This window comes from Dreissena polymorpha, chromosome 4 (assembly GCF_020536995.1).
Source record: "Dreissena polymorpha isolate Duluth1 chromosome 4, UMN_Dpol_1.0, whole genome shotgun sequence".
NCBI lineage: Eukaryota > Metazoa > Mollusca > Bivalvia > Myida > Dreissenidae > Dreissena > Dreissena polymorpha.
In genome coordinates, this window is record NC_068358.1 from 110,893,259 (window position 1) to 110,918,043 (window position 24,785).

General features: G+C 33.5%; 1 protein-coding gene and 1 long non-coding RNA gene across 2 annotated transcripts; one reads left to right on the forward strand and one right to left on the reverse strand.

Moving 5' to 3' along the window:
* Positions 1-5,818: 5,818 nt before the first annotated feature.
* Positions 5,819-7,124, reverse strand: LOC127879366 (uncharacterized). Its single transcript, XR_008049033.1, has 2 exons — positions 6,668-7,124; positions 5,819-6,407 (listed from the first exon to the last, which is right to left on the reverse strand). It is a non-coding gene; the product is annotated as an uncharacterized LOC127879366 (long non-coding RNA).
* A 12,869-nt stretch (positions 7,125-19,993) lies between these two features.
* On the forward strand, positions 19,994-22,021 carry LOC127879361 (L-rhamnose-binding lectin CSL3-like). Its single transcript, XM_052426142.1, has 2 exons — positions 19,994-20,116; positions 21,549-22,021. The coding sequence occupies exons 1-2, from the start codon at positions 20,062-20,064 to the stop codon at positions 21,833-21,835; spliced, it is 342 nt and encodes a 113-aa protein (XP_052282102.1). The 5' UTR covers positions 19,994-20,061; the 3' UTR covers positions 21,836-22,021.
* The last annotated feature ends 2,764 nt before the right edge of the window (positions 22,022-24,785 follow it).

Sequence of the window (24,785 nt, forward strand, 5' to 3'; positions counted from 1 at the left end):
TCTCCACAAGTCATCCAACAAGTCCTTGTGTGAAAAAAACAGCTAAAAGATGCTGTAATATGGTTATGGGTTAACACTGCTTGTAATTTTCCTGCATGAGAGCTTTTGATAATCATAGTCACATGTTGTTGTTTTTTTTGTGTAATGGAATCCTAAAGGAATCCTTTGAATGAAAATAGAATCTTGATCAAAATTGCTTTTATACAGTGAGTTTCATGACCTTTAATAGTTGCCAACAATGTTGAAGAAACTTATTCAAATATTAATGACTTTGAAGTTTCTGACAATCCCTTTAATGAAATAAAATAAATTTAAATAGAAAATTCATATTCGTATTAAAAAAAATAAAAACATTTATGCAAAGACAGTGTTTTAACACCCTCGACTACCATCATATGGTATCAGACTCAATTTATAAATGAATTAGTGAAGAATAAACATGATCAATGATAGTTCCATAAAACTTAAGTCAGGAGTAAAGGTAGGAGAACATTTTTGAGAAGTTTAAGACCCGGGAAATAGCTTAATTTCATATAAATGATCACACATTGGAAGGTATAAGAATATTCCAGGGGGGGGGGGGGGGGGACCAATTCAGGAAATTTTGCACATTTTGATAAATTGATGTTAAAATCAAGTTAATACTTGATAGCAAACAAAACTTGAATTTAGGACTAAATCATTTTTTGGAAACGACAATATTGCATCCTTACTTGAGTCAATTTAAAGGTTTCTACAACTCAAATGTATTTTATCTCCAGGATCTCAACTTTTGACAGCAATTTTTTATTTGATTTTTATAGCAATTTATGTTAGAACTGTGATAGGTCCATGCAAGTCCAAAATTTTACAAATATCACAATATTGTAAAATATGTCTTTTATGCTGTACAAGCTGTATGTATTTTTGTACTTCCTTGACCTGTATGGATGTTACTTTGCACTTTTATCTATTAAAGAAAAAACTGGGGAAGGGGGGGAGGGAATAGTTAGATGTTCATGTAAAATTTCTGCCTTGCATATGCTCTCAACGTTTTCAGTGAATATTCCTATTTTAAAAACAACTAAGTTTATACAAGAGAAAATATACCTGTGTTGATTTATGCATTTTGCTTTGAATTTGCCCCTCCATGAAAAATAATTTTGGTATAGGCCTAAAATAAAATTAAGTTTGTTTGCCCTCCTCCGACCTACCCACCAAAATTGCCCCCCTACTCATAAAATTTTATTGCAAAGTTCTTACACAAATTTTATTTCTTTGATTTTTTTCATGTTTTAAACAGTTTTCTTTCAAATTAAAATTAAAAATTGAAAAAAATAAAGCATTACACATTCCATTTAAGAATTAAAAAAAAAAAAAAAAAAAAATCCTGCCTGCCGGGTCTGATTTTTTTGTCCATGTTAGGGGAAACCAACAATCATTTTTCTTTGGCCTTAGATAAGACAGGAAATGGGGAGGTATAATATTGTGAAATATAGTGGTGCCAGAATAACATTTCAAGTCAGGCTTCATCCGTGACGGGCAACACGTGAATGGGAGTGGATCAACCTGTTTGTACTGATTAAAATACGGGGTTTCTGAGAAACACCTGGTTAAAAATTGTTTTTTTTCCAGCTTTAATATATAATACAAGAGGACCCCATGTATTCCTACCTGGACAGCCTTTGAAAACAGACTATACATGAACATGCACGAAAATATCATAAACAGTATATCCATGGCGAGGGGAAGGCTTTTCATGGGGACTCAAGGATGAAGCAATTTTAACTCCGGGATATTGGGAATGTCGTTAAATTTCTTAAGGAATTAAGGAAAAATGTTATCAAGAATCTGGATTCCTATCCAGAATTTGGAAATTTTTTCAAATTTTACATCAGAATTATAAAATAAACACACAAGTTTCTTGTGAGAATTTAAAAACAGAAAATTTGATGTGAATAAAAACTTAAGATCAGTCCCAGCCAAACTCAATTTATTTTTACTGGACAGGAGGTCCTGTAATATCAAAACTTTTACAGGACCTTAAAATTTTTTACTGGACGGTCCTTTATTTATGTTTTGCATCAGAAAATTTTATACTGGTCAGGAGGTCCTGTAAGTGTGGTCACCTTACTGGACCTCCAATTTTTTTACCAGTCATGTCCTGAGGTCCTGTGAGTTTGGCTGGGACTGTAAGATATGCATTGCGGTTTAGATCTATTTAAAACAATTTGCCTAACATTTTTTTTATACCTTTATCTGGAATTTGGGAATGAATTTAATTTAATCCAGGAAATCGGGAAAGGACTCAAAGGAGCAAAATAATAGGTACAGGATTTCGGGATGGGACTCCCTCCTTACCCCCTTTATGCATGACAGGCCAAAAAGTTTGTTATATTTAGCATTCTACTCACCATAACGATCAACTGAATGACTGCTGTGTTGAGCATGTTGAGTCAAATCAGGGAGACTATCTCTGACTAACACTACTGACTGGATGGTGCTCTTCAGTAAATCATCTGGGACGGTGTGGTCATTCTCAAGTCTCTGCAAGTTTGTAAGAAGACTGGCGATCTGGGTGCGAGCTGCAGAAACGTCAAGGTTGCCGTTCTGTTTGCCTCTCTGTACATCTCTGAGTGTTATTGAAACTCTTTCAAGAACACTGTCAGCTGTAGGTAAATGCGTGCGTTGTAACCGATCCATTGCAAAATTGTAAATGGCGGTAGAAGAATATCCTTTCCTGTTTACGTTTGTTACGACGTTTCTGATTGGCTTAGGTCTTCCGGATCATTAACTGACCAATCAAAACAATTCGACTTTACAACTTAAGTAAAATTCCTTACTAAAGTTGAATTCGTGTAACTAAAAACATATTTTAAGTAGAAAAACCTATTTTAACGCAACTTAATTGAAAATAGTACAATTGATAGAGAAAATCCTTGTTAAGTTGAATTAATTCAACTTAAGTAAGAAAATTACCATTAAGCACCGTTAATGCATTTTCGGTGTTTTAATTAGCGTTAACGCCGCGGGAACCACAAAAACTACTTAAATTCATTTTAAGCAGCGTTAATTCGAATTAAGTAACTTAAATTGAATTTAAGTAGAGAAAAACCTAGTTTAAGTAACTTAAACTTAGTTTTTCTCATTTTTGTGGTTCAGGCGTGCCATAAATAGCCATACATCGGTGAAACCGGTTTGGTTAAGAATCGCGGTGTCTATACCACGTGACTTTTCAAGATCTGTGTGGGGAGTTAAATGTCAACAAAAGCACGACAAAGGTTACATTTCTAAGGATAACTTTTTTAATATGTCATCATTTTCAATGGGATAAAGTGGAGAGCCCGCTCATTCATGAGATTTTTCTATAGATATCATGATTTTGTAAAACAAATGAATATTTTTTCAGTAAAGTGCAACCGCGCGTTTGAACGGTTAGAAAAAGGTAGGATCAGTGTGGGGATATTATTTTATTATGACACAGAAACATCACCTCTCGTGAAATAAAGCAATAAACTTTATGGGCGGAGCTTACACTATGTCATTTTGCATTCTTTTTTCAGGTTTCTTTCATATATTTATGAAAACAAAATCAAGAAAAATATGCTAACAGTAATATGATCTGTGTGGTATACGTGTTTAGAAGGATCTGTGTGGTATCCGTGTTTATACAATTTACGGATAAATTGAGATAATAACGACAATATATATATTTTTAAATTAATTTCAATTATTCCAATACAACAATTACTACAACTACTACTTTTACTACTACTTCTGCTACTACTACTACTACTACTACTGCTACTACTACTACTACTACTACTACTACTACTACTACTACTACTACTACTACTACTACTACTACTACTACTACTAGTAGTAGTAGTAGTAATAGTAGTAGTAGTATATCTATTATTATTATTTAAAAATTCATTCATTTCAGTAATCACCTATTTGGCACTAGTGAGCGGACAAGGGTTAAGGGAAGAAAAAATATAGAAAACAGTTTCACGAGACAGGAATGCTATACAGAACACAGGTGGTTAGCGTGTGGCTATGATATTAATTAGTGAAAACATCATTTTGAATGATAAATAATCATATTATAACGAAAAATTAACTTTTCTGAAAAAAAAAATTTCACTATCAAATATATATATAACAAGGTATGCAACTCAAAATCACCCCAAAACGGGGTGCATCGCTTTGAACAGCCATATCTTCATCAATTGTGCAGCGATTTTCACGATCTCGGTCTTATTCAACGCAGAAATGAATTTCCTTTCTGGAAATGTATATGTCTTGCAATATTTTTACAAATGCTGGGTCAACTTTTAAGAAATAACACGATACACAACACGCATGACCCAGTTGACAGTGATCATGTATTCTTTATGAATGAAATCTCCAGTTGTAAAGACACACCTCCGCATTGGACCAATGAAATCACTCGTATGTTTAAAATGTCAGTTAGTTGAAATGTATGTAAACAAAGGTTTCAAACGGCGCTGGGCAGTTAGTCTTGATGCAGAATGTAACGACAAGAACGGTAATAATGTTTTTTCATACGTTTTATTGAATTATGGTATCGAACTACATGAACTTTGTAGGGAAGTTGCCCTTTACTCCGTGAAGATTTCAGTCTTAAAGACAGCATGATCACTGTCAACTGGGTCATGCGTGTTGTGTATCGTGTTATTTCTTAAAAGTTGACCCAGCATTTGTTAAAATATTGCAAGACATATACATTTCCAGAAAGGAAATTCATTTCTGCGTTGAATAAGACCGAGATCGTGAAAATCGCTGCAAAATTTATGAAGATATGGCTGTTCAAAGCGATGCACCCCGTTTTGGGCTGATTTTGAGTTGCATACCTTGTTATATATATATTTGATAGTGAAATATTATTTTTGTTCAGAAAAGTTAATTTTTCGTTATAATATGATTATTTATCATTCAAAATGATGTTTTCACTAATTAATATCATAGCCACACGCTAACCACCTGTGATACAGAAGGGGACACTAGGAGTAAGGTGGGAGCGGGCGAGACGAAACGATAGCAAACTGTTGCCAACAATAAGAATGCGGATAGACGAACACAATGGACATTTTAATTCTGACACAAATTCTGCAATATAAATTGTGTCAAATATTACACAGGTTGACAAAAAGCAAAGGCATGTTCTTTCCCGAGTAATACGTATGTTTTAAACTCAAATTTGGAATACAAACTGATAAAACAGAATCCACCAGACGTATTGGCTTGTCATTTTGTTGTTATTTAAAGTTTAAGGTAAACGGTATGTTTATTAAAAACAAAATACTGGTCATAGTAGAAACATATATATATGTGTGTGTTTGTGTGTTTTATTTCATATATGGAATTTATATTATTGCATTAGTTTATTACATAGTTTAGATATTGACAATCATTCGCCATGTGTTGGTGATAATGTCATGTTATAAATTATGTCGTTGTATTCAGTGTAACAAGTGTATGCTTATCTTTAGCGTTAATTATTTTGAAGAGAATATAAAAAGTAAATGAATAAATATTAAATTATATGATTATATATGTACGATTCTCCTCTTGTGTTGTGGATGGATGCACCTCTGAAGAATGTCAAGACGTATTTCGAATTAAGGAGTATTGTATTGTAAACACAACCACATTGCATACATTGTTTACTGTCAATTACCACGACCTAGAGTAATTATAAGCAGGCAGTTAATTATGTAAAGCAATCGTGAAAATCCCTAGTATTAGAAACCCTGGCTGCTTATGATTATCGAACTAGCTCGTGACAGCGGTATTTAAAATTGAAACCAACGAAAAAATCGCAAAACTTTAATCAAGTTATAATTAAAAAATAATCACAGATTCGATAATACAAATCACAGATGCGATATATTAATGAATAACGTAAATCCAAATTATTGCACAATTATTTGAGAATGATTTCAAACACACAAACGAACTAAACGAAACCTAAAAATTAATCAAATTCGGATAACTTTAGAATCATTTTGAAAAGTAAAGTAAAAGTAAAACAACGAATAAAATACCGTAAAACGATAATGAAGTTACACAGACAAACTGTAAACTATTATGATTTTTAATCAGTATTCACGGATTTATGTGAAGTCCTCACGTATCGAGAAAGGTTTGTTCTGCGTTTGTACGTTTTGAAACACTCCTCACTACTGTAACACTTGTCATGCATGTGGGTATTGACGTGCTCTCTGAGGTCATTCTCACTCCTAACTGCCAACCCACACTGGTAACATTTCACCAATCCCTCTTTTTTGCACTTTTCTCTCTAGCCACGAGTAGGTACTTGTTCGCAAAGCTCCTGCCGCACTGTACACACACGTGACTTTGGGGTCCTTTGTTTGTTGAAGCCTTCTAAGATTGTAGGCATCCTGAGAAAAAAACAACATATTTTATTCACGTGACATTTCAATGCGTAAACACGCTATTTCAAAAATGTTAGTATCTGAGGACACGCGTTCGTTAGTTTTAAATTACAAACGATTTGACGATTATTGAGTTATTTCAAAATATATGATAACCTGAAAGATGAGATATATTGTATATTTGTGTTGTTTCAAGAAAATCCGTTCATCTGTTTGTTAGCATAACTGTATAAAAATGTAACTATTTTTAAGGTATTTAATCTTACCTGAAATGCTTTCCCACGGCAGTTATAGTTTCCAGAGTTAGCGTGTCCCCTAATGTGGCGCAATAATCCAGCTCTGGTCTTCGACATTTTTCCGCATTTGGAGCATTGAGCCATACCTTAAAGCAAATATAATATCAAAAATAATATACGATACATTACTTCACCTGACAGTAGTGTTTGGCGCCAAAATAAAAATGGAATTTGATACAATAACATAAAGTGTACACTTATTTAAGGTAAGCATGGACTTGTCATCGATTTAAGATGCTCCAGCGTAAGATTTTAATATTATAATGGGGATTGTACAGCATGCCTGTAAATCATAATTATGTATTAGTTCAACAAGCGGTGCAAGCGTAGTGTATAGCCATTATGTGTTTTACATGCTAGCGCATTTAAAAATCCCGTTTCAATTACATTGTTGACAAGCATTTTTTTAAACAACTAAATAGAACTGAAAAACTTAAAAACAGTATACCACACAGATCAGTTGAAAAACGTATACCACACAGATCATATTACTGTAAGAATAGTTTTCTTGAATTTTGTTTCGTAAATAAATAACAGAAACCTGAAAATGGATGAAAAATGATACAGTGTAAGCTCCGCCCATAAAATTTATTTCTTAATTGCACCAGAGGTGATGTTTTTGTGTAAACAAAAAATAATGTCCCCACACTGATCCCACCCTTTTCTTACCGTTCAAACGCGCGGTTGCACTTTACTGAAAAAATACGTATTTGTTTTATAAAATCATGATACCTATAGAGAATGTCCCGTATTTTCGATGACCAATTGTTAGCATAATTTTTACGTTCAATTTCTAATCTTTGTAAAACTACAACTTGTTTAAGAATACAATTTCCCTGTTTCACAGTATGTAATTTCAAAAAATATTTAACCATCCTGACATATCTGTCGATATGCAAGGGAAATCGACCAACTTCGGCATATAGCGATAGTGAATTTGTTGACATTTTTACGTTCAATAGTCTTTTACAAAATGTACGGTGAACGCGTTCAATATTTTCCGCTTTGATGGATCCCCGAACTTCGCAGTTATAGTTTAAAATGGATGATACATATGCGTCAAATAAATTAAACATGATATTTATGGGTACGTTCATATCTTTCGTTAGGTTGAACAAAGAATGCATCGCTTTTAATGCTTTGCCATAAAGTGTATTTGTTGCGGGCACGAACGATCCGCCACTTGACATCACAATTCCAAGGTAATTAAAATTATTCACAATTTCTAGTTCTTGACCTTTATAAGTCCATTTGAATGCTTTACTGATTGAACCCCCTTTTCGGAATACCATGACCTTTGTTTTTTCAATGTTAACTGTTAAATTCCATTTATCGCAGTAGGCTTCTAAATTGTATAATGACTCTTGAAGACCCTCTTGTGTTTCAGAAAATAAAACCGCGTCGTCTGCGAATAATAAAAGATAGATAGATATTTGTTCTAATGTTATGCCGGCGTTTATTCCATTCTGCAGACTTAATTCGATGTCATTAATAAAGAGTGAAAACAATATGGGCGAGGTTATCTCCACCGAAATAGACCAACGTTACTATTGAATATGTCTGACAGTGAACCCATGTGTTTAACCTGTAATTTGACTTCATTTGTAGCCCATTGTACATATTGTATAAATTCAGGTCGGGCTACAAACACAGGTGGTTAGCGTGTGGCTATGATATTAATTAGTGAAAACATCATTTTGAATGATAAATAATCATATTATAACGAAAAATTAACTTTTCTGAAAAAAAAATTCACTATCAAATATAATATATAACTATAGGCTATTTGATAGTGAATTTTATGTATACATGAAATAACATCTTAAAAGTTAATTTACGTTGCCACCACATCTTAAAGTTGATGTAATGACATTAATTACAACATATTGTGTAAATTTGAACATTTGCGGACCATACGGAACATGTCAGAATTAATATTCATTTCGTATTCCACTCCTTGAATATTTTAATTAATACATTTAATAAAATATAAAAGTTGATGTAATTACATTAATGAAAACATACTTGTTTAAATTTGAACATGTGGTCCATACGGCTAAAAATTTCGGACCATGCGAAACATGTCAGAATTAATATTGATTTCGTGTTCCACTCCTTCAATATTGTATTAATACATTTAATAACGTATTAAAGTTGATGTAATGACTTTAATGACAACATACTCGTTTAAATTTGAACATTTGCGGACCGTACGGAACATATAGAAGAATTACTATGCATTTCGTGTTCCACTCCTTCAATATATCGGGATTTTCCGCGCATGCGCACTGACTGGTTGGCTAAACACTGGTTACAGTAACGTAAAACATGTATACATGTCAATAAAACGATACAAAAATCCGAAATAAACTCTTCCAAATATTGCAAAAATATAGAATTTAGTACCAATAAATGTATATTCATAAATATAATTTCCTCTGTATAAAAATACGAAGTAGTTATTAACAGCAGAGTAAACGTGGTCGGAAGACTAAAAACTGGGAATCCCACAAAACAAAACAACAAATATTCTTTCGTATTCTTTGTGATAGTAAGATTTTGATAAATTATATTTCAAAGATAATAACACATACATTAATCAGGGCCGTACCCAGGATTTTTTGACTGGGGGGGCCCAACCGGTAAGGGTTTGGGAGGGTTCCCCCCTCCCTATATATATACTTTTTTAATTTGGCACTTTGCAAGGTGAATTTTAATGCTTATAAAAACGGTATTTTGTGATACGAATTAATGGAATATAACAAGTAAATCAGCAAATTTCGGAAGTCTTAAGCTTTAAACATTGGTGTGAATTCACAACAATATTAAAAGTTTTAGATTTCCGAAACTTACAGGTTTAAACTGACGATTATCCACATCAACTCTCGTATTGCTTCCACCATTTTTTTCACAAATCAATAACGTCACAGGTTTTTTCTCTGATTTTTTGGGAAAAACCTTGCCTTTTTTAAGGAGAAAAATTGCGCGAAACGCTTAATTTTTCGGGGAAATAATGAAGTCTTAAATAATCAATTTAACATATTTTACTGTTTTCAAAACAAATTCAAGGCAACGGATAATTTAATTATACAATATTTTTCTACACTGGATCAGGTTAACTTATATAATGAGATCGATTTGTTGTTTCAATTTTCCTTTTTTACCAATGAGCCATTAATAGGTTGACATTACTCAATTCTCGGTACTCAATTATCAATGCGGATTGAAATATTTTAAATACTGAATTCTGCCAAATTCTTTTCTGTTGCTCGGCAAATTTATGAATCTGTTTTTCTTTTCAACAGACATGTTAACTATCTCATCGTAGTCTTTTTCAGTGATTTCCTTGCAAAAATGATAAATACTCAGTTTTAATACCTTTGTCAGTGTTTTTGTTCCGGTTCAAATTCAGGGCCCTATCTCAATGTAAAAAGTATATATTGGGACCTAAAAATTCCCAAGTAAAAGGTTTAAAAAAACAAGTTAACTTTTATAGGGGAAAAATACGTCTAGGGGAAAGGACCTTCTCAATGAAGGAAAAAAAACTGCGTCAGCAATTATCAGACCATAGTCTACAACATCCTGTAGCAGTTGCTTCCATTTGCTGCACTAATCAAAATACATGTTACATCAACCATCGATAGATGAAGCATTCATGATCACAATGGGGGACTGATCGGGGATGTGTGTACAAGGCGATATGAAAACATTGCCTAGGAGTTTATCTCGATTGGCGAGCGCTAATCCCCTTGTTTATCAGGGACAATAAAACATAGCTGCTCTTTTGTTTTGAGGGAAAGTGTATACCCTTGTCAAATAAAAACGCAATTTTTAAGTGCGCTAAATGTGTTTTTTGTTAATATGTGCGTTTTCAGTGTTCAAAAGTGCATTTAAGTGCGTTTTTGTGCGTTTTTTTGCTTTTCAAGTGCGTTAATTTAGTAAAAAAGTGCGTTTTTGTGTGTTTTCTTCATCTGTAAGTGCGCTTTTGATTGTAGATGTGAGCAAAATGTGTGTTTTTTATCTAAGAAGTGCGTCTTTTATTTAGGAAGTGCGTTTTTTGTGTGTTTTCTTCATCTGTAAGTGCGCTTTTGAGTGTAGATGTGAGCAAAATGTGTGTTTTTTTTATCTAAGAAGTGCGTCTTTTATTTAGGAAGTGCGTCTTTTATTTAAGAAGTGTGTTTTAAGATTTACAGATGTGGGTTTTTTCTCACAATTTCTCTAATTTGATGTGCGTCTTTTTTCAGCATAAGTTAGTCTTTTATTTCATAAGTGCGTTTTTATCATATGATCTGTTTTAATCGGATGTATCTAAAAAGACACATGTTTAACACACTTCTTAAAAAGTGCGTCTTTAACAACCGTTTAACAAATATTGTACAGAAATTGAACAAGAAACAAAATTGTTGCAGGCGCTAACAATTTATTTACATCAAATGAATAAACATAGACATATATCTCAGTAACCTGTAATAATATAAGGGACAGTTTGAATAATTACTGGTTGTCCATATTAACCTGTTTAATGTTTACATACTTTATCATACAATTTCAATGCATACCCTATTGCTTACGTTTTAATCTCAAACATTTCTAAAAATTTCCACCTAAATCAGACTGTGGGTAACTAATTAAAAATATTGAAAGTGTCAAAAGTATTATGTGGGCTTGATAGTATCAATTATATTTCCTCAACATAAATAAGTATTTGAACTTTCTTATACTGATATTTATACCCTAATACAATTAATGTCTGCCACATTGACCAGAAACATACATTTTAAAAGGCAATTAAAATAATATTTATGCTATTAATATTATTTGCTAAAACCATTCAGCATGTTATATTTACAATTAAATATAATGTGTTAAGGGTGCTGTGTATTATTCAATAAATATTTTGGAAATGACTGCCTTATCAGTATTTCTCAAATTATGTAATGTTTGGCTTAGACACAGCATGGAATCAGATAAGAGAATAGCCAGTCCCTATCAGTCCTCCATCTAAGCCTAACTAAGGGGTGTCGATATACTTTTGATTTGTTCAGGCACCATCTATTTGAGAAGCACAGATAGGAAGTTATTTTTTGAAAACAAGCAGTATCAGCAACTGACTTTAAGCTAGATTTTAGGTACATGTATCAAGTGAACAACATTAAGACTTATTATTCTAGTGTAAAATGTCTTGAAATACTTTAGCATGAAGTATTGTGTGATGAAAAAATGTGTATTTACTACAATGTGTAAATCAACAATAAGTTTGTTGCAAAGAAGATTAAAAGTGGATGATTAAAGACATATAAAGTGATATGGTCTAGTTCAACAACTGCCTGTATTTTTGGAATACTGAAGAACAGTCTGTTGTAACAGGTTTATATTTTTAATTCTGCATCCCTTTTTTATTTAGTTTATTGAATTAATTATGATCATTATCATATTTATGTATTGTCACTGGGAAATGTAAATGGATGAGTAAATGTAATGCAATTTTAAGGAAAAACAACACCATTTGAATTCTTATGGCTGTATTTTATGGTTATTGTCATCTTAAAGTTATTTATACCTATTTTTGGTCATTAATGAACAGATTTTTTCCCCCATATTAAATGAGAACTTTTAAATTTAAAGGTTAAACCCCATGGTGACCGTGAAATTTACATTGATCAGAAGATCCTTTGGAAAGAATGTGCATCATCGCATCGCCTGCCAAAAAATTAAAGGGAGCAAAAGGGAGACTACCTGATGTATGGACTTGAATACCAGTAGTGCGTTCAGTTACAGCGAACGTTCGCCAATGATGGTTCGTTTGCGATTCGGTCTTATTGAACGATAAGTTCGGCGCGAACGTTTCAAGATGGCGGCTCCCAGAAAATTGATTGCGATGTTGATGGCGGAAATCGCTAATAACACAGAAAGTACTTATCTAACAGATATTTCAAAAATAATAAAACATATAATAATTTGATTATAATTATAAGTGGTGTGGATGCGCTAGTGTTATGTTTCATTAGCGATCAAAATTTAGTGTAAGAGGTGCATTGAATCAGTTATAAAACAAAGCCCTAAAATAGCGCAATACATTACAATCTTCAAATGTAGTTGTAATTTTCTTTTACATTGAATGAATTTTCGTTTCGTTTACATTTAATGAAAATATTAATAAATTTTAGCATTCAAATGGAAAAAAAAAACACCTGCATATTTTGCGAATTGAACTGTCTTTGAATGCACATCTATATTGAAAACTCTTTTGTAGTGATAATGAGGGATACAAATTTGGCATTTTATTATACCATAATCTATACATTTATTTTACCCAAGTATTTTATATCCGTATTATGATCAAACGCGATTGCTTGTTTTCACGATGATGTTTCGAACACTGCAAAAACGCACGATCTTTACACGTTATTACATCGGAGTTTACATTTGCAGGTACCCGTTAAATACGATAATTGTGTAGCAGTAAATTTTTACAATATTTTAAATGTATTTCATTATAAAACACTTAAGTGTTATGTTTAAACTGGTTAATATACATACTTAATAGTTCCTGTTAATCCATTTCGGACAAATGTACGCCTATTTTTTAAATATGTTCAAATGTTTTATTAAAGCAACTGTTAAGTGTTTGGCTTAATATGCCAAGAGATGACACGGAGGTATCATAAATTGTGTTTAATGACCAGACAAATGTGGTTAATGACCCCATACTGAGTCATACAAATATAGGTCCCTGGGTTTATGACACCCTGTTTTCTTAGTAATTGTCTGGACGGTATCCGATCATATCGAGATAATCGGTTTGTGATGAAGGGGCAATTAAACAATGGGTGGTTAAACATGCTGAAATAAGGAGTGTCAAAATAAGTGTGAACAATTAAATAAAAACATTTACATGTATCAAGAGGATTTAGTTTATCTGCAACAAGGTAAGTTTTTACGGACATATAGGTTCAAATAGTTTCTTTATGTTGATTACATAAAATCAATCAAATTGTTGTTTGTTTTCGTCCTTATTTGTGTTCATTCATTGGATTCTATTTAATCTGAAAGAATTTCAATTGCTGAGTATTTTGTTGTTCTTAAAAAGGGTCGCGAATATGATTGAAATCTTATCACGATGCGGATCATCAAACGCAAACAAAAGCAGAATGGCCGCAGTGTTGACGGCCAAAATTTGAGGCTGCGCAAACGCGACGTCATTATCGGAATCCCCAAAACCTCCTATACACTTTGTTTATTGTTCAATTCATTTTTGTACTACAAAAAAAGGAAACAATATCGAAGTTACACTGAACAAATACAACATATTTATTTGTCCGCCATCTTGGTTTCGCTAGCGAACTATAGCGAACTACCTCCCAAGAGGGTTCGCTTCGGTTCGCGAACGTTCGCGGCGAACCGAGCGTTCAGTAGCGAACGTTCGCGACCGTTCGCGAACTATAGCGAACGTTCGCTGTAACTGAACGCACTACAGGTTTTACCCTGCACAAGCTGGCCGACAGCAGAACAGTAGTGCGTTCAGTTACAGCGATCGTTCGCTATAGTTCGCGAACGTTCGCTATTGAACGCTCGGTTCGCAGCGAACGTTCGCGAACCGAAGCGAACCCTCTCGTGAGGTAGTTCGCTAGCGAAACCAAGATGGCGGACATATAAGTTGTCGTTGTTGTTCAGTGTAACTTCGATATTATTTTTTTGTAGTACATAGAATGAATTGAATTATAAACAAAGTGTATAGGAGGTTTTGGGGATTTCGATAATGACGTCAAGTTTGCGCATGCTCCAATTTTGGCCGTCAACACTTCGGCCATTCTGCTATTGTTTGCGTTTGATGAACCGCATCGTGATAAGGTTTCAATCATATTCGCGACCCTTTTTAAGAACAACAAAATACTCATAAATTGAAATTCTTTCAGATTAAATAGAATCCAATGAACGAACACAAATATAAGGACGAAAACAAACAACAAATTGATTGATTTTATGTAATCAACACAAAGAAACTGATTTGAACCTATATGTCTGTAAAAACTTATCTTGTTACAGATTAACTAAATCCTCTTGATACATGTAAATGTTTTATTTAATTGTTCACACCAATGTTGACACTCTTTATTACAGCATTTTTAACCACCCAGTGTTTAATTGCCCCTTTGTTCATCACAAACCGATTATCTCGATATGATCGGATACTGTCCAGACAATTACAAAGAAAACAGGGTGTCATAAACCCAGGGACCTAACGGTATACTTGTATGTCTCTGTATGGGGTCATAAACCGCAGGTGTCTGGTCATTAAACACGATTTATGATACCTCCATGTCATCTCTTGGCATGTTAAGCCAAAAACTTAACAGTTGCTTTAATAAAATATTTGAACATATTTTAAAAAATAGACGTACATTTGTCCGATATGGATGAACATGAACTATTAAGTATATATATATATTAGCCAGTTTACACCAGAGACCTACGTCTCTGTTTAAATATAACTAAAAAGTTTTTAATAATAACAATACATTAAAAATATTGTGGAAATTTACTGCTACACAATTAACGTATTTAACGGCTACCTGCAAATATAACGTTTAAATATCGTGCGTTACTGCAGTGTTCGAAACATCATCGTGAAAACAAGCAATCGCGTTTGATTATAATATGGATATAAAATACTTGGGTAAAATAAATGTATAGATTCATGGTATAATAAAAATGCCAGAATTGTATCGCTCATTATCACTACAAAAGAGTTTTCAATATACATGTTCATTCAAAGACAGTTCAATTCGCAAAATATGCATGTATTTTTTTTTCCATTTGAATGCTAAAATTTATTAATATATTCATTAAATGTAAACGAAACGAAAATTCATTCAATGTAAAAGAAAATTACAATTTCATTTGAAGATTGTAATGTATTGCGCTATTTTAGGGCTTTATTTTATAACTGATTCCATGCACCTCTTACACTAAATTTCGATCGCTAATGAAAAATAACACTATCGCATCCACACCACTTATAATTATAATAAAACTATTATAGGTTTTATTATTTTTGAAATATCTTTTATTTAAGTCTTAATCTTAAAACGAAAACGGGTATTTATAGTTTTTATGAAATTGTCAGTATTACGTCTTCCGACGACCTTTCCTCTGATACAATGTTGTTATTCGCGATTTCCTCCATCAAAATCGCAATCAATTTTCTGGGAGCCGCCATCTTGAAACGTTCGCGCCGAACTTATCGTTCAATAAGAACGAATCGGAAACGAACGATCATTGGCAATTGTTCGCTGTAACTGAACGCACTACAGGAGTGGGAAAACCGCGCCCTCTCCTTGACCAAGAAAAGCTGGATTTGTTTAGAGGTAAAACTATACAGGGTACTGGTTATTGCATTTTAAATGTGTCACACTTCCGACCAGTCCACACAGCAAAATGAGACCACGTATCTTGGTACATTTTCGAACAGTATTTTCTATCAAACGTATTTATTTATGAAAAGCGTTAAGTCACATGTGATCAGGGGATGAAAATTGCAAAATAAACAACCAAAAACAACAAGCAAACAAACTAGGTTTGATTTAAATTTATAATTTTTATAGCAACGAGATTACCATAAAAGCAATATTCAACACTTACATTATAAAATATCTTTCAGGACCTGATCAAATGAGATCATGCATGAGACGCATCGCGCAAAGGCCATGACATTATAATAGTTGCAAAGAAGTTTGACCGGCTGGTGGCAGACGTGGAGAGAAAGATGAGAGCTGCAAAGAAATGCTGACAGGCCTTGATATTGATATGCATCTTTCTTATGTATATAGATGTTCGTGTGTATATACTGTACATGTTATTATAGTATGCTATTATTTTTTGTTTGTTTATATTCATTTCATCAAATTGCCATTGATATTTAATTACTCATGTATGTTTAAAAATGTTGGTGTACATTAAAGTATAAAATTGAATTATCTTGTAATTATTAAAATACACAAATATATATGTTTATATAATTATTGGTTTTTATTGCATATCTGAATTAAAAAAAAACTTTTAACAGCATAAAATTGAATCAACTGTTAAGGCAAAAGATGCACCTTTAACGCACATGTGTGCTTTTTGTGAGTGCGTTTTTTACTGCCATTCATGTGCGTAAATTGTGCGTTTTGTGTGGGTTATAATTGCGTTTAACGTGAGTTAAATGTGCGCTTTTTAAAATAAAAAAGCGCAGTTTTAACAGACTTAAAAGCGAACATTTTACACACATGTGGGCTTTTATGTGGGTTATAACTGCGCTTAAAGTGAGTTAAATGTGCGCTTTTAAATAAAAAGCGCACATTTAACTCGCGAAAAGCGCACGTTTAACGCACATAAAAGCGCACATTTAGTACACATGTGCCCTTTAATGTGGGTTATAACTGCGCTTAAAGCGAGTTAAATGTGCGCTTTTTAAATAAAAAGCGCACATTAAACTCGCGAAAAGCGCACATTTAACCCACTTAAAAGCGCACATTTTACACACATAAATGGCAGTAAAAAGCGCACTTATAAAAAGCGCACGTTTAACAAACATTTAACGCGCATAAAAGCGCACATTTAACACACATGTGCGTTTTTATGTGGGTTATAACTGCGCTTTAAGTGAGTTAAATGTGCGCTTTTAAAATATAAAAGCGCACATTTAACTCACGAAAAGCGCACATTTAATCCACTTAAAAGCGCACATTTTACACACATAAATGGCAGTCAAAAAACGCACTTATAAAAAGCGCACGGTTAACGCGCATAAAGCGCACATTTTACACACACAAATGGCAGTCAAAAACGCACTTATAAAAAGCGCACGTTTAACGCAAATAAAGCGCACATTTATCCACAAAAAGCGCACATTTTCTTGTTTGTTTGTTTTTGTTAAAAACTCACTCGGTAAGAAAAAGCGCACATAAAACGCAGTGCCAATACCGCCACGTTTAACACACGCAAAACGTACTTAAAATGTTCATTTCACACACTTTTTTGAGAAGGGTACTGTGGGCCCTTGCACGAGAGAAAAAAATGCAGTGGGCCGATTATGTAAAAAAAATCATAGCTCGACAGCCAGCTGGGGGGGGCCCGGGTCCCTGAGCCCATGGCCTGGGTACAGGCCTGTTAATTTGAATATAATTATAAGTGGTGTAAATATTGTTATTGTTCATAAGCGAACGAAAGTGTAAGAGGTGCGTTTTAATCAATTATAAAACGAAGACCTAATTTTTAAAAGCGGAATACATTACAATTTGTAAACATTGTAGTTATTTTATTTTCCATTGAATGAACTTTCGTTTCGTTTCCATCGAATGACAATATCATAAAGTTTAGCATACATATGAAAAACAAGAACTGCATGTATTGCAAATTGAACTGTCTTTGTGTGCACTCTCTTTACTGGTGTGAGGAGTGATAACAATCTAGCATTTTATGATAAATAAATCTATATATTAATTTATTTTACGCAAGTATTTTTTACCCATTTGTTGTTTGCTTGTTTCCATGATGTCGTTTCGTACACTACAGGGGAGGCGGAAAACTACAACGGGCGAGGCATGGTATGGTATTGCGCAAGGGGGGGTTAGAGGGTTAGGGTTTGGGTTAGTGTTAGGGGTCGGGTTAGGGTTTGGGTTAGCCTAAACCCAACCCTAACCCTAACCCGACCCCTAATCCTAACCCTTACTCTAACCCTTTTTTGGGGTTATCACCCCTGACCATGCCTCGCCCGTTGTAGTTTACCGCCTCCCACACTACAGTAACGTACAATCATAACACGTAATAGCCGAGTTTACATTTGCCGGTACTCGTTAAATACGTTAATTGTGTAGCAGTGAAATTGCACAACATTTTTTTATTTATAGCTTTTAAAGACTGTATTATTATGATTAAACTGGCTAATATATACACTAGTTCCTGTTAATCCATTTCGGACAAATATCTTCATTTTTTTTAAATATGTCAAAATATTTAATTAAAGTAATGTGTTCTTTGTAATTGTTTGGACAGTATCCGATCATAATGAGCTACTTGGTTTATGATGAACAAAGGTGCAATAAAACACCGGGTTAAAAACGCTGAAACAAATGGTGTCAAATTGGTGTGAATAATTAAATAAAAACAATAACATTTATCAAGAAAATTGATTTAATGTGTAACAAGGTAAGTTTTTACAGGCATTAATGTGCGAATAAGTTACTATATGTTGCGTACATAAAGTCGATCTATTTGCTGTTTGTTTACATCCTTATTTGTGTTCATTAAATTTGATTTATTCTGAAAGAATTTTAATATCTGAGAATGTTTTATCTAAAAAATGGTCTCGAAGATGTGCCAAGAAGAGATTTTTATGTTTACCACATACCGAGCTCGTATATTGTGTTCCACTCCCAAGTTGGTTTATAGTTAAAAACAAATAATAACAACAATATAATCGTTCCAAAAATGCATTTCCGTGCACGCTTATGTTTTATTCAGACATAGTTAGTAATATTATATTTGATATAGTGAATGATTATCAATAAAAACGATGATTATTTCAACCTTCTCTATATGCACTTATATGAATTTCACCTCTTTTTGCCAACCAGTGGGCGGAGTCTTATATTTGCAGGTGCGCGTGACGTCACTCGTCAACTGGTCTTGTAAACAATAGTAATGAGAATTTAAGTCACTTCATGTCGTACTGCTAAGGAAAGAAATTATCATTGTTAATAATGATAATATTACACTTTTAGAAACTTACTTTAACACGAAATGTATTGTAATTTAAATATAGCCGCACCACGTGGTTGAACTCTATTCCGTCATGGCAGTGACTTTTTTTGTCAAATTCTGTATTTTTTGTCAATTTTCAATTTTATTTATTTTTGCTGGCATAAGGCATACTGTTTAAAAACAAAATTATAAGATCGAGTTTCAAAAATATATGTATTTGTAAATCAATTGTTCCGTGACAAAACATATGACATTTGGAAATAAATTGTTTCGTACGTGTTAATGATAATGACTAAATGGATAAAATGATCATCGAAAACATTGCTTGAACGAGATAAACATCAGGTTTATACAAAACAGTTAAATAGCCAATCCTCAACTCTACCACAAGTGTTTACGTTAAAAATATGTATCCATCAACCGCAATAATGGTAATGTTGGTCAATAACATCTACCAGGTGTGCTTATTGTTTCAACGTCCGTGTTTGCGGTTAAATATCTTGGTAAACGTAAAAAAAACACGGATATCGAGCTCTATAAAAAGCTAGTACTGGACTTTTGACAAACATACCAACAAATCGCCGATACTGTAAACTTGGACATTCTAAAAGTAAAAAATGGTCTCTTATATGACATGTCTTCTCGTGATCGTCGCATGCTGTGCACATTCAGGTATGTTTTTTTATATCGCAGAAATTTATATTCTTCGTTGTTAAATTCTTTGAATCAGCTGGACAGAATGTATGCATAATATCAAATAGGATTGCTATGTTATAGTATTTTAATGGTTTGAAGTCAACTGTACTATATCTTTCGAATGCATATCAGTTTTTATTTAGTGGATTGTGCTGATTACCATCGAAGTTCTCACATCCTTTTAATTCGATCAAATGGAACATATTGTATACTTAAACCCTACATAAAATTAAAACGACTATATTTAAAGGAGTTAAATATAAATAACGCTTTGTTACAATTTTAGTTACAATTTTTTATCAAAACTAAGAACAGCGGTCAGTCAAGGGAAATGTCCATATTGACCGTTGTCGACGAGTGACCACTATTCTCGGATCACCACTTTTTAGATGGTTGGTCAGTTGGTAGTATTGCTACGTCGTTGCCACACCAAGTCGTTCGCACACAGTATAAAGCAAAGGCTCATTGCCGATAACTAAGCATGATTACACAAATAATTTCTATTTAATAATAAAGAATAATGTCTTATAAATTGATTTTATTTCGTTGTTGTTTGTTGTTGTTTACTCGTGCATCTCGTTCATTAAGTAAATCCGACATTTCGTATTTAATTAATTGGGATGTGTTTTTAAATAAAGATTGTCATATGTCATTGACGTCACGTCCGAACAATTAGCTATAAAAACAGATTCGCTGACATAAACCGAGAGTACGGCATAACTGTATTGTTCTAATTTTAAGTAAAAGACGCCAAAATCTTATTAAAAATATCAAGTTTGTGATAAAAGTTGCAATTCAATGTATATTTTTCCTGAATAGACGATCACTAATCCTTTTGTCGACTTCTTATAACAACACTCGCCAGCTTAGTTGTTGTTTTTATCCAAATCAGCGATAAAGATCTATTGACTTCGTCACGCGCTCATGCTTTGTCGTTATGAATGCAGCCGATAATTGCTACTTATAAGTTTACGTTTACGGTCACGCGTCACGTTTACATTCTTATTGTTACATGCTCCTGTTTCGTTTTTGTTCTTAATGTTCGCGACTCGAAACGACTGACGCGTGGCCGTTGTTTTCAGTTCAAACATGAATTTCGGAGTTAAATATACTGGCCGTCGACGGTTATGGACAGTTGATCGTTATTCTCAAGTGTTATATAGGGTGATTTTCCTTGGGGGGAATCCAGACTGACCGTTGTCTGCAATTGACCGTTATTCTCAAGTGACCGTTAGGTCATTTTTTTTTATTGTACTAGTAAAAATTATACCCTTCGATGTTTTCACAATTAAGTAAACATATTTCCCTTGTCTGCTTCAATGCATTGTGTACCATATATGACCGGGTATTTAAGTTTAGTGTTGTTTAATTTAGGCACAACTTAACATACTATTTCTTGATATTGCAGCACTTGGCATCTCTATTATATGTGAGGGATCGTCCATGTACCTCTCCTGCCCTCCCGGACAAGTCTTGTACGTTCACTCGGGTGTTTACGGCCGCACACAGGGCGCGGTAATCTGCCCTCATCAGTCCATCAAGACGACAAACTGTGTGTCTCCAAGCTCCACTGCCACAGTTGCGAATCTGTGTAACGGAAAAAATCTGTGTAGCCTCAGCGCCACAAACGGCGTATTCGGAGACCCTTGCTATGGCACATACAAATATTTAGAGGTGGAATACGCCTGCTTTTAATCACTAGGTTGTTACTTCTTGAACAAGTGTGTTGATTATGATGCTGTCCGATAACCATTGCATTAAAAAACTTACATCATGAATATAAAAATATACATTTTAATGTCAATTCCTTTTTAGGACACAAAATGGTATCAACATTATAAAAAATTGTTAAAAAACCTGTTGTTTGTTAATGTGAATAAATGAACACATTTTTCATCATCGAATATTCTTCTGTTTTTGGCGATGGTTATGCGACAAAATGTATACCCTTTATTACTTTTATTAATTATTTTAATTGCCGCTCACTTTCTAGCCCTATCAGCAAGAACATGATTAGCGTTTATTTCGTATTAATATTCGCTCTTTATTTCGACTTTACTCGCTACGAAATTTCTTAGCGGGATACGACAATCACAGCTCCAGCAAAAACATCGAAGCGAGTAAAGTCGAGATATAAAGCGTATATTAATACGAAATTAACGCATGTCACTTTCTGACTGAAATGGCTAAAAAGTGAGCGGCATTTAAAAGTTAAATAATACTAATATAAAGCTAAGTACGAAACGGCGAAAATACCTGTCTCGTCATGGACGTCGCCATATTGACTATCACGTCATTACCCCTCAGGCAACGCTCCGACACTTAATTAGTTTAGTTGTTTACCGCGTGTAAAAGTATTACTTAACAATAATGCAAGACAAGATTGTTGATTTCTGATCAATTAATAATGTTTAAAACTAGTTGAAAGTCAGTGAATTCAAGTCAAATATTATCTTCAATGTATATTCATGATATTTCTAACTTGACTATTCGTTTGGGTATTTATGTGGACAATGACTTGTATCTGAAACTAGGTAGGTGGTGCTTCATAATGGTCTGATTGATTCAATGCACATACTGAGAAAAATGTACAAGGTAATATTATCCAAGTAGACTTTTCTAGTAATCACGGACATGGTTAATAAATTGTTAAATACACAACAAGGTAGTTCAAGGTAGTTCAATTTTTTATATCGGTTAAGCTGAGCTCTTGTGTTGGACAATTGCTCAACCATCGATTTGAACCACTGCCCAACTGATTAGTTAGACTAAAGCTCAACCAACGAGTTGAAATAAAGATAAACTATCAAGTTGAACAACAACTGCCTTTCTGTGGTGTACCACTGTCGACAACTGTGATCGGATTGGTCTGAACAACATAATTTATATCAGCTCATCACAAAAACATCCGTTACGGTTTCGAAGGTTTAAGTTGACTATTAAACAAATAAAACACAAATTAAATGTGGCGTTTCAAGACGCACACAGTCAAATAATTATGTTTAAACTTAAAAGTGGGTATGCACGATTTTTATATGTGTTAAATTGTAATTTATTAATAAATATAGGTTACAATAACACAAAAACAGGCAAGAAAAATTATACATTGAAGAAGAATTTCATAAAATGCAGCAAAGACAATGCTTTTTAAATATGATTCGTGATATGAAAAAGATCATACATGTATGTACAGCTTTGGAATAATTCAGACAGCTGACTGAAACACAGCGATTTGACTGAGTCTGAACATGACTCCGTCTTTCTGTTAGCTTTTAGCTGTTAGCTGCGATTATTTGAGTCGCGTTCTGAGAAAACTGGGCATAATGCATGTGCGTAAAGACACTTTCCGCTTTTATGATATTTTTTGTTTAAATGAAGTCTCTTCTTAGCAAAAATCCAATTTATGCGGAAAGTGTCGTCCCTGATTAGCCTGTGCGAACTGCACAGGCTAATCTGGGACGACACTTTACGCACATGCATTATGCCCAGTTTTCTCAGAACGCGATTATTTGAACGCCCATCTTATAGGTCGCCCTTACAAAAGATCTACCAATAAACATATTTATTATAGAGTCTTGCACTAACGTTGCTATCAACTACATGCATCATTTATCAAATGTTGGGGAACATGACAGAGAATCCAAATTGTGTTTCTCATAGCGTGTCAAACGTTGCAAAATTAAATGTTTCGATATTTATATGGTATTACAATTTTATATATGTAAGCCAAAATATGTGTTATTATTATATATATATTTTTGTTGTATAATTTTTAAAATACGTGTGAGTTCTGAACGTTCATATTTGTGTGCAATGTTTCCATGTTTGTTGTAAAATATTCATATTTTATTTGCATCATGGGATAATTTTTAAAAGAGTATGACTGAAAAGTCGAGATGGCTTTTGCGGTTGGCCTTTGCAACGTTTGACACGCTATAGTTTTTTTAGTTGGTCTACTTTTAAGTATGGCGATATTCTGGTTTGTTTTCAATACGGATGGTACAATATGTATATTGGAATTTAGAAGTATTAAATACGCCCATGTGTTCGACGCATATAAGTTCAAACTTATCCGTTTGAGACCTTATGAAAAAATTCTAATTACGACTGAGATTGTGTGTTGGGAAAATGGCTTAGTAGATTTATATCAGAAGATGTGATTATGTCACAGAGGATTTATTTATTTGTTTTTAAGGAATGACATAAAAAAGAACACTACTATGTTCATTTAAAAAAATTTACGCTTTGTTTTATTAGGATTGGGATTTGTTGTTGACACTATACAAAGCGAAAATTAAAAGGCCTGCATTCACGTGTAAAAGTTGTTTCCGACTTCCTGACCAATAAAATTCTTTCTATTTTGAAGTAAGTTGTTCTATGTACATCTGCTAATTAAGTTTTGATTATAGGAACCTCATATCGCCCCCTTAGTGCAAAACGGTACCATATGACATTGAAACTATAGAAGGCACATGGTACCCTTTTGCTCCGATGGGGCGTTATGAATGTCAAAACAATTAGCTGCTTTCTGCTTTGTACAATGAAACATTTAAGTCTGCATAATATGAGAAAATTAAATTTAATTTGTCTTTCGTTCATGGACAGTTGCTTCCATCATTTAATATGTAAGTGTCATGATATATGT